The following is a 16,322-nucleotide window of genomic DNA, read 5'->3' on the forward strand; positions in this document are numbered from 1 at the left end:
GAGATCACACACGTACCATGCCTTGCTCATGTGCTTAACCTTGTGGTTCAGCAGTTTCTTAATTCGTACCCCGAGTTGCCAGATCTGCTTCTCAAAGTTCGCCGCCTGTCAGCTGATTTTCGCAAGTCCGCTACAGCTTCCGCCGCCCTTGCTGTGATGTCCCCACACGTTGCAACTCTAACCTCCACATGTTGCAAAGGATTTGTGAGCAGAAGAGAGCAGTTGTTGAGTACCAGCTGCAACAAGGCCATCGATATTTAGGTCAGACTCCACACATAAGACCTCAGGAGTGGACCTGGATGTCTGACATGTGTACCACCTTGACAAACTTTGACGAGTCCACCAAGATGGTGAGTGGCGATGACGCCATCATTAGCGTCAGTATTCCACTTGTCTGTCTTTTGCAACGCTCTCTGCAGAGAATTAAATAGGAGGCATTGCAACCAGAGTATGATGAGATGGATCAAGAAGCCGTAGAGGTCGATTACACACAGCCCAGCCTCATCTCTTCCCAATGTGCATTGGGGGACAATGAGGGAGAGGAGGAGGAGGAGGAGGAAGAACAGGAGCTTGTATCATGTGATGTAGATGATAGTACCTGTACAACTGTCATACAGTCGGTTCAGCGTGGGTGGTCACAGGACAGGGGGGAGGAGGAGGAGAAGGAGAGCATGGTCAGTCATCTTCTTGGTGAGTACATGGAAGTCTTGCCCGTTACCAGTCTGGCACGCATGGCTAAAAATATGTAACGCTGCCTTAACCGTGACCCTCGCGTTGTCAAAATGTTGCGTGATAGTCATTACTGGTTTGTGACACTTTTAGACCCCCGCTACAAGGACTACTTTCACTCTCTTATTCCTGATGTGGAGAGGTCTACAAAAATGGGGCAGTATCAGAAGGCCCTTGCTGCAGAACTGTTAAAAAAATTCCCATCTGAACACACTTGCGGCAGAGGTCACAGTTCATTGCCCAACCAAGGCGTACATGCGAGAGAGACGCAACTCCAATCCAGCAGAGGCAGGGGAACACTGTCAACGTTCTGGGACAGTTTTCTCAGACCCTCCCTTCGGAGAGACCCTGAGGCGCGGGGTACTCTCACAAGGAGTGGAAAGTTTCAAAAGATGGTGAGGGAGTACTTTGCCGACCGTACCAGCGTCCTCCGTGATTCCTCTATGCCTTTTAATTATTGGGTATCCAAGCTGGACACTTGGAATGAATTCTCTCTGTACGCTTAGAGGTCCTGGCCTGCCCTTCCGCTAATGTGTTATCGGAGCGTGTTTTTAGTGCCGCTGGGAGAATTATAACTGATACGTGCACTCGCCTGTCAACTGACAAGCTGACCCTTATCAAAATGAACAAGGGCTGGATTGGGACAAACTTCTCATCAACACCAAATGACAGCATAGTAATATAAAGTCAAATCCACTGTGTTATTTCGGGAAGTGTATTCACATGCACTACTTCACACCAACACATGGGTATATGCTTCCTCATTTCGGCTGTTTTATGTTCTTCTCCTTATCCTCAGCCTCCACCACCACTATACCACCAGGGTGACTGTGGTCCATATTGCCATTATTGAAAGTTCCTCCGTCCTTATTTTTGTCAGCTTTTGCTTCGAAGGCATAAGCAAAGACTGTGGGAGACCCACTCCCCATTAATGGGAATAATATTTATAATATGCTGTACTGTTTGTCTCTTGGAAGGGGCATTAAATGCGTCTTGTTAAGCTACTGCGACCTCCACCCCTTTTCCAAGGGGCATTCAAACCATCTTGTTAAGCTACTGCGACCTCCACAACTTTCCCAAGGGGCATTAAAAGCGTCTTGTTAAACCACTCTGAACTCCACAGCTTTTCTTAGGGGCATTGAAATGTTGTTTATAATTAACGCTAACCTCTAAGACTCTTCGAACGGGCATTGCATTTCCTCCTAATTTTTGGCAGCTTTTGCTTGGAATGCATAAGCATAAACTATGGGAGACCCACTCCCCAATAATGGGAATAATGTTTGTAATATGATGTACTACATGGCTCTTGTAAGGGGCATTGCATGTTCCTCTGTCATAATTTTTGGCAGCTTTTGCTTGGAAGGCATAAGCATAGACTATGGGAGACCCACTACCCAATAATGGGAATAATGTTTTAAAGATGCTGTACTGTATGGCTCTTGTAAGGGGCATTAAAACCATCTTGTTATGCTACTGGGACTTCCATGTCTCTTCCAAGGGGCATTCAAACTGTCTTGTTAAGCTACTGGGACCTCCACGTCTCTACCGAGTGGCATTAAAACCGTCTTGTTAAGCTACTGGGACCTCCACGTCTCTTCCAAGGGGCATTAAAACCGTCTTGTTAAGCTACTGTGACCTCCATGTCTCTTCAAAGGGTCATTAAAAGCGTCTTTTTAAACCACTCTGAACTCCACAGCTCTTCCAAGGGGCATTGAAATGTTGTTTTTAATTACCTCTAACCTCCACGACTCTTCCAACGGGCATTGCATTTCCTCCAAATTTTAGTCAGCTTTTGCTTTTCAATGCAAAGGCAAAAACTAAGGGAGACCCACTCCACAATAATGGGTAGAAGGTTTTTAGCAAGCTGTAATCCACGTCTGTTTCAAGGGGCATTGCAGTTCCTCATAATTTTTGGAAAGCCTTGCATTCACTGCTTAGGCTAACAGTGTACAGGAGACCCAGTTGCTATAAATGGAAAAAACAGCTTAGCTAAGGCCCTCTGACCTCCATGTCTTTTCCAAGGGGCATTGTAGTGGCTCGAAATTTTTGGTAGGCATTGCACTCACTGTATGCCCTATAACTGGGTAGCCGATCCGCTCCTTTTGTTACAGAAACATATCCTGCAAGACATGTGTGGTTGACTAGCATGATATTGATGTGAATGGTCCCTGTTCCTCCTGCCCTTTCTCATTTGCCACCACCTCATCCATCATTTATCACCTGAAGCTTTGTTTTAATGGGAGTCATAGAACTGGGATAGTAGCAGGAAAACTACCAGCAATACTCGGAAGAGGTAGGATATGCGCTAAAACGCTGACCACCTCAGGCCTAGCCGCTAATTCATACATGCGCTTGCATTCCAAGAAAACAAAGCAGATGCTAACTTCTATCATCATCATCATACTCCTCACCTTAGCTCTCTCAACTCCCCTGATGGAGAAGCCAGGGCCCACCGGAGGAGTCAGGAGGTGGGCTCGTCCAATGCTGCCCTAAAGCAGGCCAGGCTAAGAAAAGTGTGTGGGAAGGTGACAGAAGAAATAGGGGCGGCTGGGGACCGTTTATGGACACCCGGCCGCCCCCAGGTGGCTGGGGACCGTTTGTTGACACCCGGCCACGGCCGGCTCGGGACCGAGTATGGACACCCTGCCGCCCCCTGGTGGCTGGGGACCGAGCGTGGACACCCGGCCGCCGGTCGGCTGGGGACTGAGTATGAATACCAGGCCGCCAATGCAGCCATGACGTGGTGGCCAGATTCCACCTCGACATGCCTAAAATGCCAAATTTAAAGTACAAGCAAGCAAGCAGTATGGTATTGCAGCATTGGGGTGGGTGGGTGGCAGGCTGCATACTTGCACTTGCATTGCAAGGAATAGGAGAGGTACAAATGAACACTGCCCTGGGACAAGGACTTGAACGGGGATAGTTGCAAGTCTGCAATGACAGGTGCATGGTGGGAGGCATCTTCACATGTACCATGAGCAGGGCTTTGGCATGCACACACTACAGCGAAATGGGCTGTCCTTCCCACTAAATGCACTGGGGAGGGCACAGGTAAGGTTTTGGTATGCGCGCTTAATCTTATGTATAAGGCACACCGGGACAAATAGGGGCGGCTGGGGACTGAGTATGGATACCTCGCTGCCGAAGCAGCCATGAGATAGTGGCCAGCTTTGTCCTTCTCCAAACAAAAAGGCCCCATTTCAAGTGCAAGCTAGCAGTTTGGTATTGCAGCCTAGGGGTGGGTGGGTGGCAGGCTGCACACTTACGCTTACATTCCAAGAAAATAAAGCAGATGCTAACTTCTATCATCATTATCATGCTCCTCAACTTGGCACTCTCAACTCCCCTGATGGAGAAGCCAGGGCCAACAGTAGGAGTCTGGTTCTCTGGTGGGCTCATCCAATGCTGCCCTAAAGAAGGCCAGGCTAAGAAAAGTTTGTGGGAAGGTGACAGGAGAAATAGGGGTGGCTGGGACAGTTTATGCACACCCGGCCGCCCCCAGGTGGCTGGGGACCATGTGAGAACACCCGGCCGCGGGGCAGCTGGGGACAGAGCGTGTATACCCGTCCGCCTAGCAGCTTGCGACTGAGTATGGATACCTCACTGCCGAAGCATCCATGAGTTAGTGGCCAGCTTCGGCCTCCTCCAAACTAAAAGGCCCCTTTTCAAGTGCAAACTAGCAGTATGGTATTGCAGCCTGGGGTTGGGTGGGTGACAGGCTGCACACTTACGCTTGCATTAAAAGAAAACAAAGCACATGCTAACTTCTATCATCATCATCATGCTCCTCACCTTGGCACTCTCAACTCCCCTGATGGAGAAGCCAGGGCCCACCGGAGGAGTCAGTTTCTCTGGTGGGCTCGTCCAATGCTGCCCTAAAGCAGGCCAGGCTAAGAAAAGTGTGTGGGAAGGTGACAGGAGAAATAGGGTTGGCTGGGGACCGTTTATGGACTCTCAACTCCCCTGATGGAGAAGCCAGGGCCCACCGGAGGAGTCAGGTTCTCTGGTGGGCTCGTCCAATGCTGCCCTAAAGCAGGCCAGGCTAAGAAAATTGTGTGGGAAGTTGAAAGGAGATATAGGGGCGGCTGGGGACCGTTTATGGACACCCGGCCGCCCCCAGGTGGCTCGGGACCGTTTGTGGACACCCGGCCGCGGGGCGGCTGGGCACCGAGTATGGACACTCGGCCTTCCCCTGGCGGCTGGCGACCGAGCGTGGACACCCGGCCGCCGGGTGGCAGGGGACTGAGTATGGATACCTCACTGCCGAAGTAGCCATGAGGTAGTGGCCTGCTTCGACCTCCTCCAAACTAAAAGGCCCCATTTCAAGCGCAAGCTAGCAGTATGGCATTGCAGCCTGGGGGTGGGTGGGTGGCAGGCTGCACACTAACGCTTGCATTAAAAGAAAACAAAGCAGATGCTAACTTCTATCATCATCATCATGCTCCTCACATTGACACTCAACTCTCCTGATGGAGAAGCCAGGGCCCACTGGAGGAGTCTAGTTCTCTGATGGGCTCATCCAATGCTGCCCTAAAGCAGGCCAGGCTAAGAAAAGTGTGTGGGAAGGTGACAGGAGAAATAGGTGTGGCTGGGTCCGTTTATGGACACCCGGTCGCCCCCAGGTGGCTGGGGACCATGTGTAGACACCCGGCCGCGGGGCAGCTGGGGACCGAGCGTGGACACCCGGCCGCCGGGCAGCTGAGGACAGAGTATGGATACCTCACTGCCGAAGCATCCATGAGTTAGTGGCCAGCTTCGGCCTCCTCCAAACTAAAAGGCCTCTTTTCAAGTGCAAGCTAGCAGTATGGTATTTCAGCCTGCGTGTGGGTGGGTGGCAGACTGCACACTTACGCTTGCTTTAAAAGAAATCAAAGCAGATGCTAACTTCTATCATCATCATCACGCTCCTCACCTTAGCACTCTCAACTCCCCTGATGTAGAATTCAGGGCACACCGGAGGAGTCAGGTTCTCTGGTTGGCTCGTCCAATGCTGCCCTAAAGCAGGCCAGGCTAAGAAAAGTGTGTGGGAAGGTGACAGGAGAAAAAGGGGCGGCTGGGGACCGTTTATGGACTCTCAACTCCCCTGATGGAGAAGCCAGGGCCCACCGGTGGAGTCAGGTTCTCTGGTGGGCTCGTCCAATGCTGCCCTAAAGCAGGCCAGGCTAAGAAAAGTGTGTGGGAAGGTTGCATGAGAAATAGGGGCGACTGGGGACCGTTTATGGACACCTGGCCGCCCCCAGGTGGCTGGGGACCATGTGTGGACACCCGGCCGTGGGTCGGCTGGGGACCGAGTATGGACGCCCGGCCGCCCCCAGGTGGCTGGGGACCATGTGTGGACTCCCGGCCGTGGGGCGGCTGGGGACCGAGTATGGACACCCGGCTGCCCCCTGATAGCTGGGGACCGAGCGTGGACACCCAGCCGCCGGGCGGCTGGGGACAGAGTATGGATACCTCACTGCCGAAGCATTCATGAGTTAGTGGCCAGCTTCGGCCTCCTCCAAACTAAAAGGCCCCTTTTCAAGTGCAAGCTAGCAGTATTGGTATTGCAGCCTGGGGGTGGGTGGGTGGCAGGCTGCACATTTACGCTTGCATTAAAAGAAAACAAAGCAGATGCTAAATTCTATCATCATCATCATGCTCCTCACCTTGGCACTCTCACCTCCCCTGATGGAGAAGCCAGGGCCCACCGGAGGAGTATGGTTCTCTGGTGGGCTTAGTCCAATGATCTCCTAAAGCAGGCCAGGCTAAGAAAAGTGTGTGGGAAGGTGAAAGGAGATATAGGGGCGGCTGGGGACTGTTTATGGACACCCAGCCGCCCCCAGGTAGCTGGGAACCGTGTGTGGACACCCGGCCGCGGGGCGGCTGGGAACTGAGTATGGATACCTCGCTGCCGAAGCAGCCATGAGGTAGTGGTCAGCTTCGGCTCCTCCAAACTAAAAATCCCCATTTCAAGTGCAAGCTAGCAGTATAGCATTGCAGCCTGCAGGTTGGTGGGTAGGTGGTTGGCTGCATATTTGTGCTTGCATTGCAAGGAATGGGGGAGCTACAATTAAACACTGCCCTGGGACAAGGACTTGCACGGGGATTGTTGCAAGTCTAGATCTTCTGATGCGACAAGGAGCACTTCTGATGGGCACACTTTTAGGCAGTGACCTGGGTGTCAGAGATACTTCCAGGGGTCTTCCCCATGCTGTTCCCATGTCTTTTCAGCACTGTATGCATGTGTCACACAGCACATGGCCACATAAGGTTGTAAAATGTTAAAATTACATTTCCCGGTGAATGCATTTGTCACGGTTGAAAGAAATACAAAAGTCCAAAAACGCATAAAAAATGCTACTTGTGAACATAGCCCAAGGTGTGGAGGAGTATTTTTGTTTTTGGTTATTTATTTTACCTTATACACCAGTCTTTACTATGGAAAGGAACTTCCTTAACATATTTCACAGGAAAGCAGTTTCAGTTTCGTTTTTGAACATTTTATTGTGAGCCCTTAAAAGTGGCTTAATACCTCTGACCATGTTGTTGACAGCAGTGACCTGGGGGTCAGAAATGCTTCCTGGTGCGATCCCCATGCTGTCCCCATGTCATTTTAGCACTGTCACTATTGTTTTGGGCACTTGTTAGGCTTTTAAAAGACTGCCGGGGGTGCCACCGCAAAAATGCTCGGGTCTCCCATAAACTAACATTGGGCTCGTTGCTCGGGTCGAGCACCCGAGTATCACACTGAGCTCAACCTGAGCTTCGAGCACCCGAGCATTTTATTGCTCGCTCAACACTAATAAGTATATATCCACACACAAATTTAGTCTATCTTCTTAATGAGTAGCACTTTATCCCAACTATATGCCAAATTTAAAAGTATCCCAACACTTGTACCCTCATCTCACGAGTAGAGACTTTAAGATATGAAGAGTTTCAAAAGTCCCAAATTATAGAAAACTTTAAAGGACCTCCTCTATTCTGACTGTTTTTTCATATAGAATTATTAAATTAACCAGTGAGATCCAAGATCGCAGTGTTGACTGTGAATTACCCATCCAACATATTGCCTGGAAAAGATATTACAGAAGTTAATAGAGTAGTCACCTCCCATCAAAAGGATGAAGCAATTGGGCAAGCCCAAATCATATGTATGAAATCTGCATCCAAGGTATCACACCATAGACATTTTGAGGTAGGAGATTGCCCCATTCGGAATAGCTTGAGATGAGTAAGATATGTCTGATGAATAGTATAGAGTTGAATCATTTTGTTAATGGTCAAAGGGGAAAGAAGAGTAGAGGACTCCAGAATCCCCTCTCTTTCCTTCTCATGGATATTAGGGATGTAGCGTCATCATCTATCCTTCACTGTCAGTGGCTAAAACTAACTCAATTCTTAGTCTATCTCCACACTGCACCTGCCAGTTTAAGTAAGGGTAATAAATTTGGGGGCGGTAGATTTATTTAATTAAAAAAAAAAAAACAGGAAATAATTGGTTCTTGCTGCTCAAGCAAGATGATTCTCTGAGTTTGGTAACTAAGAATCTGGCATCCAGCTATGGAGTGCCTTAAGTTGACCCACCAGATAGTACAGGGAAAAAAATGGAAGTGCCTCCACTGCCATATTTTTTGGTGTCTGAGGAGTGGATCATTTAAACTTTGGTCTGATACTTCCCCAAATAAACAAGGACATCAGCGTGTTAAGAGATGTAAAGAAAGACTTGGGGACTAGTACCTTGTAATACACAGCTAAATATGAGCATCTGGGTAGTTCAGCTCAAAGTTTACTGCATTTTGGATAATTGTAAAATTAGTAGGGGATAAATAGTATATACTGTACAAAACAACACATATTCTTTGGAATTTACCATGGCATTTACAAAAACAATTCACCCTTCTGGAGCCTCCCCAAGCTCCCATCTGACAGCTTGGAGTATTAGAAGCGACACACCTCTCGAGTAACTTGTATGGAAGGAATGTAGCGACCACAGTACCCATGGTTTAATTATCTGACTGAATCCATAGTGAGGTGCATTTCTACTAATGCTAACATATGTGGATTACAACCTTTTATCTGCAAAAATACCTTAACCCTTTTAAGAAGGGATTTAAGACCTCTTACCTACCATGTTATTTTATACATTTCAATTGTGAAATCTTTTACCTCAGTTGACACCCATCCACAGCGCCGCCAGCGAGGTTCAGAAGATGGCAGCCACTCCTTCTGGAATTCCCATCAGCAGGATTTCGTGGGTCTCACCATACCTGAGCCCACTCAGCAGCAGCTCATCTGAAATACAATGGTTTACGCTCTCCTGGAGCTGTTATTCGAGGCACGGAGAGACATCAGGAGCCTGGTAACTACAGGAGAATATTCGTACATGCAAATTTTTGACCACTTTTTATTGTATTTTCTTGGAGAAACTTTTTCCTGTTTTAGGATTCATTTCATAAGATACATATTTTTATTATTTACTAGTTTTGGCAAATATGCACACATCAATAATAACTATATTTTGTTTCATGGTGTGTGTATGGTTATTTTGATGTCCTACCCTTCAAAGCTGTAAAGGGAAGGGAGCTTCTGAGAGCAACAGTCAGGAGTGAATTTAGGGCAGTGCAGCAGATCATTTGTATGTTGTTCCCATTGAAGTTGGTTAAGCCCTGGGTGTGATTCGGCATGGCCCTGTCCATCATAGATGACTAATTGTGCTGTAACGAAAGGATGTCCTGATCTGGAAAATTGGGAACAGTAACAAATCAAGTTGAAAAATCTCTAGTTGGTAATTTACCAGGTTGCATGCTTAAGGATGGCTTTCCTAATGTCTTGGTTTCTCAGACTGTATATAATGGGATTGATGAAAGGAGTAAACACAGTATATAGCAGGGATAGGATCTTACTCATGGTGAGTGTTCGACCTTTTGTTGGGAAAACATAAACACCAAACATGGTCCAGTAGAATATGGAGACCACAGTGAGGTGGGAGCTACAGGTGGAGAAGGCTTTCTGTCTACTAACACTAGATTTAATCTTTAAGACTGCTGATATAATATAAGTATAAGACAATACTATGATTATGGTTGGAATTATTACAATTGGAATGACCATAAGATAAATCTCCAAGTGAACAATGAATGTGTCAGAACAGGAAAGATCTAGTAGGGGAACAATATCACAGAATAAATGGTCAATGATATTTGGACCACAAAAGTTTAGTTTTGCCATTTTTATAATGTAAATCAAAACAAAAGAAAATCCAAGCATCCAACAGATAACAGATAATATGACACAAAGTGCTATTGTCATGATGGTGGAGTAACGGAGAGGATTACAGATGGCCACATATCGGTCATAAGACATCACAGCGAGGAGAAAACATTCAAACACTTCTGGGGCACATAAAAAGTACAGCTGAGTGAAGCAATCAATAAAAGCAATGGATCCCCCATTATTGAGAAGAATTTGAAGCAAATTAGGAACAATATTTGTAATCACCAGAATGTCACTGATGGACAGCTGGGAGATGAAGAAGTACATTGGAGTTTGAAGGCTTTTTGTGGTGGACACCAGAGTGGTGATCAGAAGATTTCCGCATATTGTCCCACAGAAAACCACGAGGAGAAGACAGAACAGTGGAATTCTTAAACTTTGTCTGATTTGAAAGCCTAAAAGGAAAAACTCAGTCACCACAGTCAGATTGTTCTCCTGTACACAAAGCAAATTTTAATTATAATGTAATAAACTGAAAACAGCAAAATAAAATAGCTTGATGGCTACAAGATTCCTGCTCTAGATAGCTATAGAATTCCTGGTGGATCCTAATTGCTAAGACAAAGAAACAGAAGAACTCAGATGAGCACGGCCTCTTCAGACACCAGAGACGAGCTCCATAGACTGTCTATCCAAACCATCGTTAGACTTCAGCACCTTCATTTTATCAGTTAGGGGGAGAGTGTTTCATATAACTAGACTTCTATCTATCAAAACTGTCTCTATAATATGTGAGTAGATTTTTTTTGCAATTAAATGAAAGAAATTATGAAGTGGTGCTCGCTTTGAAGCTTTTTGTACATTGTTTAGAAGTTTAGAAAAGCATCTAAAATACAGTAATAAGTATGAACAATTCAAAATCTAAACTAATTGAATTTGTTAAAATTTACCAAACTTCCCAACCTGGATTTTCGACAATTTAATTTACGTAAATCCAGTAAAATTCTGGTTTGTCAGTTACTGTTTTACTGGATAAATATGGGCCAGGATAAGGTTAAAAAAAGTAACAAGTCATAGTCACCTACCTTTCACCCCTCCCTGCTGCAGAAGCTTAATGATGATTCTCTGCTACCTTCCTCAGGCACCAGCTTCGCTCAAGTGTCCTTTAACTCTTCAAGATCGCTTTTGGCACCAGGTAGGTCTAGGCCAACTTTCTGATATTATGACTCCATAACATCATGTAATGTATCAGCCTACATTACCTCAATGGACAGAAGAGATGGAGAAGAATGAAGAGAAGACCAGCACTGGAGCAAAGGCAGAAAAATCCAAAACTAGAGGTGAGCTGTGATATCGGTGAGCTGTGGTGGTACTTACAGGTGAGGAGCAAGGTGAGTATGTTTTGTTTCTGTTTTTTTAACAATTTCCACCCATCAATGTATTATACTTTGGGATTGGGAGACTTCCAACTGTGATTGGGGCTCATTTGAATAGCATTGAATATAAATTTGATGCAAATTGAATTTCCACCCTGAATTTCTTAGAATTTGCCAAATTTGAATTTTGGCAGATTTACTCACCTGTATACAATAGTTAATTATGAGAGAATTCATTTTGATTGTCATATTCCAAATTAGATAATAGTAATACTTTTTCCTATTTTTTTTAATATTGTAAATCAATAATTTTGAAATGAATCTTAAGCAATCTGCATTAGGTATTATCACAAAGATGTTCACTGGCAATACTTACATCAGCAGCTTCTTTATTATTCATCATTAGTAAATATCACATAGATATATTATATTTTACAAATCTCATTTCTTATATGAAGAATTTCACCAGAGGCAACAGGCAACATCACAATCGTGCCTCAGTACGCCATCACTAGACACATGAATATGGGCCTGAATGGATGAAAGTCTGGATACTTATATATTAAGCAGAAGTCTCAGTACCAGGTGAAACAAATCATGGGAGACTTTCCATTGTCCCACAAGTCGCCTTCATTTCAGGCAACAAAGGTGATAAAAATAAATCATTAACAGCTTGCTTTATTATATTCATCTCTAAGAATTTCTTGAAAATGTAGCCGTGTTTAGGAGAGTTAAAAGAATATTTGTAATATTATGTATGGATATTTTAGATATACGATGGGAAAAAAAGCATCTTTGCAATGTAAATGAAGTCATGTCACAATATATAATACTAATCTATTTGAGCACGTATTACCACAGATCCAGTCTTTAGGATTTGAAAAATAATATTCTCACTACTTTACAGAGGAATCAAGATGAGAAAATTCCTGCTTCTAATATATAATATAATAACAATAGAATCTGCATGATAGTCTGTATAATGCCAGAAACCCAACCAACTAGGCCCATAAACCAGTTGGCCGGATTCGAAAAAGGAGAATGTATTCCCCCATCAAGAGTCACTAACTATTTATCTCTAAGTTCACTTATTTTATTGATTTCTGCTTTGACCTTGAGAATCCCTGCAGGGTCAATAAAATGGCAACAGGAGGGAGCAATTGTTGTTCTTTCAAAAGATACCGACAACAGTGTGTTGAAGACTGAATCATAATTTATTGTGGGGGATGAGGTTTGAATGTTGAATCCCAGTCCTTATTTTGGTAATCAGACCCGCTACATCCAGATTGTATACACTCCGCCACATCTGTCCCATAGGTCGTGTTATATTTAACTGGAACCAGGGGTAAGTTTCTGACCCAGCTATCATTAATGTGGCGGATACGTCACAAGACATATCTTTTTTTCAAAACTTAGATTGAATCCAGGTTTCATTGTGTATGAAGTGTGGTGTTCATTTCTCCCACAGTTCCAGAGGTAAGGCTAAAGTCAACTCAGTCCTGGAAGATATTGACTGAGTATGAAGAACCAGAGACCTTTGGCTTTTCTCTTTCCATTTGCGTTATAAGAGAAGTATGGTGTTGTATAAGTTTATTCTACTGGTCCATATTTAAAACTTGATCCAATATCTTTATTAGCCGTGCTAATCCGGGCAGAACAAATAATAGGACACTTATTCTACCAGTGAAGTGAACTTTTTACAGTGATTGGCATGGATTCAGATGGATTTTCCCACAAGTTTCATTGAGGTGGACTTGGAACAGGTCAGCTGGACTTGGAACAGGTCATCAAACCATTGATCTAGGCTCTTTCTCACGTATCTGCATATCACCACACTATAAACTGGATTCACTCGATGCACAGCATTTGAATTAGGATCTGGAATGGATGAAAACATGTAGTTTTATGTAGTCAATATGCAGTCTCTGAAATGGGTAGAGAGGCCTCGGTGTCGCTTTCTTTGGGTCTTTTACTGTTTTACCTGGGTTGTGTTGTGCACAGATGAGGCAGGAATTTGGCATCTATGTGACTGAAAACAGGATCGATCCAGAAGGCATTTACCATGGTACACATGTGACTTTTTGAGTCTTTCACTTTCACTTTCATTATGTCAACCCAGACTGGTAACATCAGTGCTTTCGTTAATTGCTTCCTCAATTCTACATGTTTAAAGGTCTTTTCAGCTGATGCAAGAAAAGCTTTGCTTCTCCAGATAGGGCTATTTTCATGTGAGATCCCAAATGTATAATGAGAGTCTGTGTAAATATTGGCCATTTTACCTGTTGCAAATCTACAGGCTTCAGTGAGTGCCTTCAGCTCTGCCTCCTGCGCTGTCATGTGACCAAAGAGTAGTTCAGCTCAGATTACCTCATGTGAGGAAAATACTGCATATTCAGTGTAGAATCACCCATCTAGGAGGTATCTGGTGCCATCCACAAAAAACTCAAAATCTATATAAGGAACAGGTTTATCATGGACATGTGAAAAACCCGCTGTCTCCCAACTCATCAGTTCTATACACTCATGTTTGTGTGAGATGTCAAAGTAATCCTCCACACTTGCTGACACTGTCACCACTTCCCCCTTTTCTGACTCCTCAGGCAGAAAGTTTGTTGGATTCAGAAAATTACATCTTTTGAGGGTGACATGTTAAGGAATCATAAGGGCACATTCAGGTCTGAACTGTCTGGACATAGACAGGTATTTTGGTTGGACTTATTCGATTATGGCATGGATGTCATGTGGGGAATAAATTTACAAAGAAAATGTCCGTGTGATCCCACATGCTTTCCCAACCAGTCCTGCAGAAGCCGCTACAGTATAGACACACAAAGGAGACCCTCTGATCACTGGGTCTAATTGTGATGAATGGTAAGCTTTGTCACCATGTTTTTATGTTAGGAACGTTGTTGAATAACCTGCTTGGTCAGTGCAGGGCAAAAAAAATGGCTCATGATAGTTTGGAATGCCTACGGTCGGGGATGACACAATGAGAAGTTTGGGAGAATGGAATGAATCAATGGCTTCTTAAGTGAGATCAAAGTGATCTGATGACAAACAATCATAGAGTGGTTACTAGTGAAGAGCGAACACTAAAATGCTCGGGTGCTCATTGTTTGAGTCAAGCAAATTTGAATGCTCGAGTGCTCAGACCAAATAATGAGCCCAATATAAGTCTAGAAACACCAGAATTTTTCCGGCGGCTCCCCCCAGAGGTCAGCAGAGGGCCTTAAAATTGCCCAAATCGATGGGAAATCGATTGGGAAGACCGCTGGAAGCATTTCTGACTCCCAGGTTACTGCTGTCAACAATGTTGTCAGAGGTATTACGCCACGTTTACGGACTCCCAATAAAACATAGAAAAATGAAACCAAAATGGATTTTCCAGGGAAATAAGTTAAGGAACATCCTTTCCAGGGTAATGACTTGTATATAGGGCAAAATAAATAACCAAAAACAAAACTGCTCCTCCACATCTTGAGCTATGTTCACAAGTAGTGTTTTTGTTGTGTTTTTGCACTTTTGCATTGCTTTCAACCAAGACAAATGCATTTTAACATTTTACTACCTTATCTGGCCATGTTGTTTGTGACACATCATCAGACATATCCTGTTTAATTTAGGATGGAGGGATGCTGAAAGTCACAAAGACTATTTTTATAGGGCCATCAGGCGGCCCTTACTATTCTTAAAGGGCCAGCAGTCCGCTATGCTTTGTTGTTCTCATTATTAATGAGTGGGTCTCCTATACTGTTATTGCATATGCAGTGACTGCAATGGCTGCCAAAAATTTGGCGGAATTCCAATGCCCCTTTGCAAGAGATGTAGAGGTTGCAGGGCCTCCTGCAAAACATGCTCCCATTATTAGGAAGTCTGTCTCCCATACTGTTTGCCTCTTCACTGAAGCAATGGCTGCCAAAAATTTGGAGGAAGTCCAATTCCCCTTGCAAGAGACAGAGAGGTTGGAGGGCCTAATGCAAAAAATGCTACCATTATAAGGAAGTGTGTCTCCCTTATGGTTTGCCTATGCAGTGAAGCAACGGCTGCCAAAAATTTGAAGGAACTCCAATACCTCTTGCAAGAGACATAGAGGTCGGAGGGCCTCCTAAAAACAATGTTCCCATTATTAAGAAGAGGGTCTCCCATATTGTTTGCCTATGAAGTGAAGCAATGGCTGCCAAAAATTGGAAGAACGCCAATGTCCCTTGCAAGAGACGTAGATATGTTGATATGGTACATATGGTGGTGATATGGTGGTGGAGGATGAGGATGCGGAGAATGCGGAGGACAAGAGCAAAATCAGGAAGCGTATATCCATGTCTTAGTGTGAAGTCAGAGGTGCATGGAAATAGAGTTAGACCTCCCAAAAAAAGACACTTTATTTGAGTTTATGTTACGCTGCTATCATTCGGTGGTGTTGAGAAGTCTTGCCCAATCCAGCCTTGGTTCATTTTTATAAGAGTCAGCCTGTTATCATTTTCAATTGACAGGGGGATGCGCCTATCGATTATAATATCACCGGCGGCACTAAAAACCCACTCTAACAAAAGACTAGAGGCAGAACAGGCCAGGACCTCCAAGGCATAGAGAGCCAGTTCATGCCACGTGTCCAGCTTGGATACCCAGTAATTATAAGGCACAGAGGAATCACGGAGGACATTGGTACAGTCGGCATGGTACTCCCTCAGCATATTACGCAACTTTTCCCTTGTTGAGAGAGTACCCTGCACATCAGGTCTTGTGCGATGGAAGGGTCTGTGAAAACCGTCCCAGAACTTTGACAGTGTTTCTGTGCCTCTGCTCGATTGTATTTGTGTCTCTCTCGCCTATTCTCCTTGGTTGTTAAATGAACTGTGACCTCTGTCGCCAACGTTTTCAGATGGGAATTCTTTTTAAAATCCTGCAACAATGGCCTTCTCATACTGCGCCATTTTATTAGGCCTGTCCTGCAAGGGAATAAAAGACAGCAGGTTCTCCTTGTAGCATTGGTCTAAAAATATCACCAACCAATAATGACTGTCA

General features: G+C 44.7%; 1 protein-coding gene across 1 annotated transcript in view; it reads right to left on the bottom strand.

Moving 5' to 3' along the window:
* Nucleotides 1-13,574, bottom strand: part of LOC141167582 (olfactory receptor 1500-like) — a 40,692-nt gene extending 27,118 nt beyond the window's left edge. The window contains exons 1-2 of the mRNA XM_073654971.1: nt 13,362-13,574; nt 9,506-10,419 (exon numbers count right to left, since the gene is read on the bottom strand). Of these exons, the coding sequence (XP_073511072.1) occupies nt 9,506-10,419; nt 13,362-13,574 (1,127 nt within the window). The remainder of the gene's footprint in view (nt 1-9,505; nt 10,420-13,361) is intronic.
* Nucleotides 13,575-16,322: the final 2,748 nt, after the last annotated feature.

Source organism: Phyllobates terribilis, unplaced genomic scaffold, assembly GCF_046119375.1.
Source record: "Phyllobates terribilis strain yellow unplaced genomic scaffold, ASM4611937v1 Scaffold_11__3_contigs__length_659146591, whole genome shotgun sequence".
Lineage (NCBI taxonomy): Eukaryota > Metazoa > Chordata > Amphibia > Anura > Dendrobatidae > Phyllobates > Phyllobates terribilis.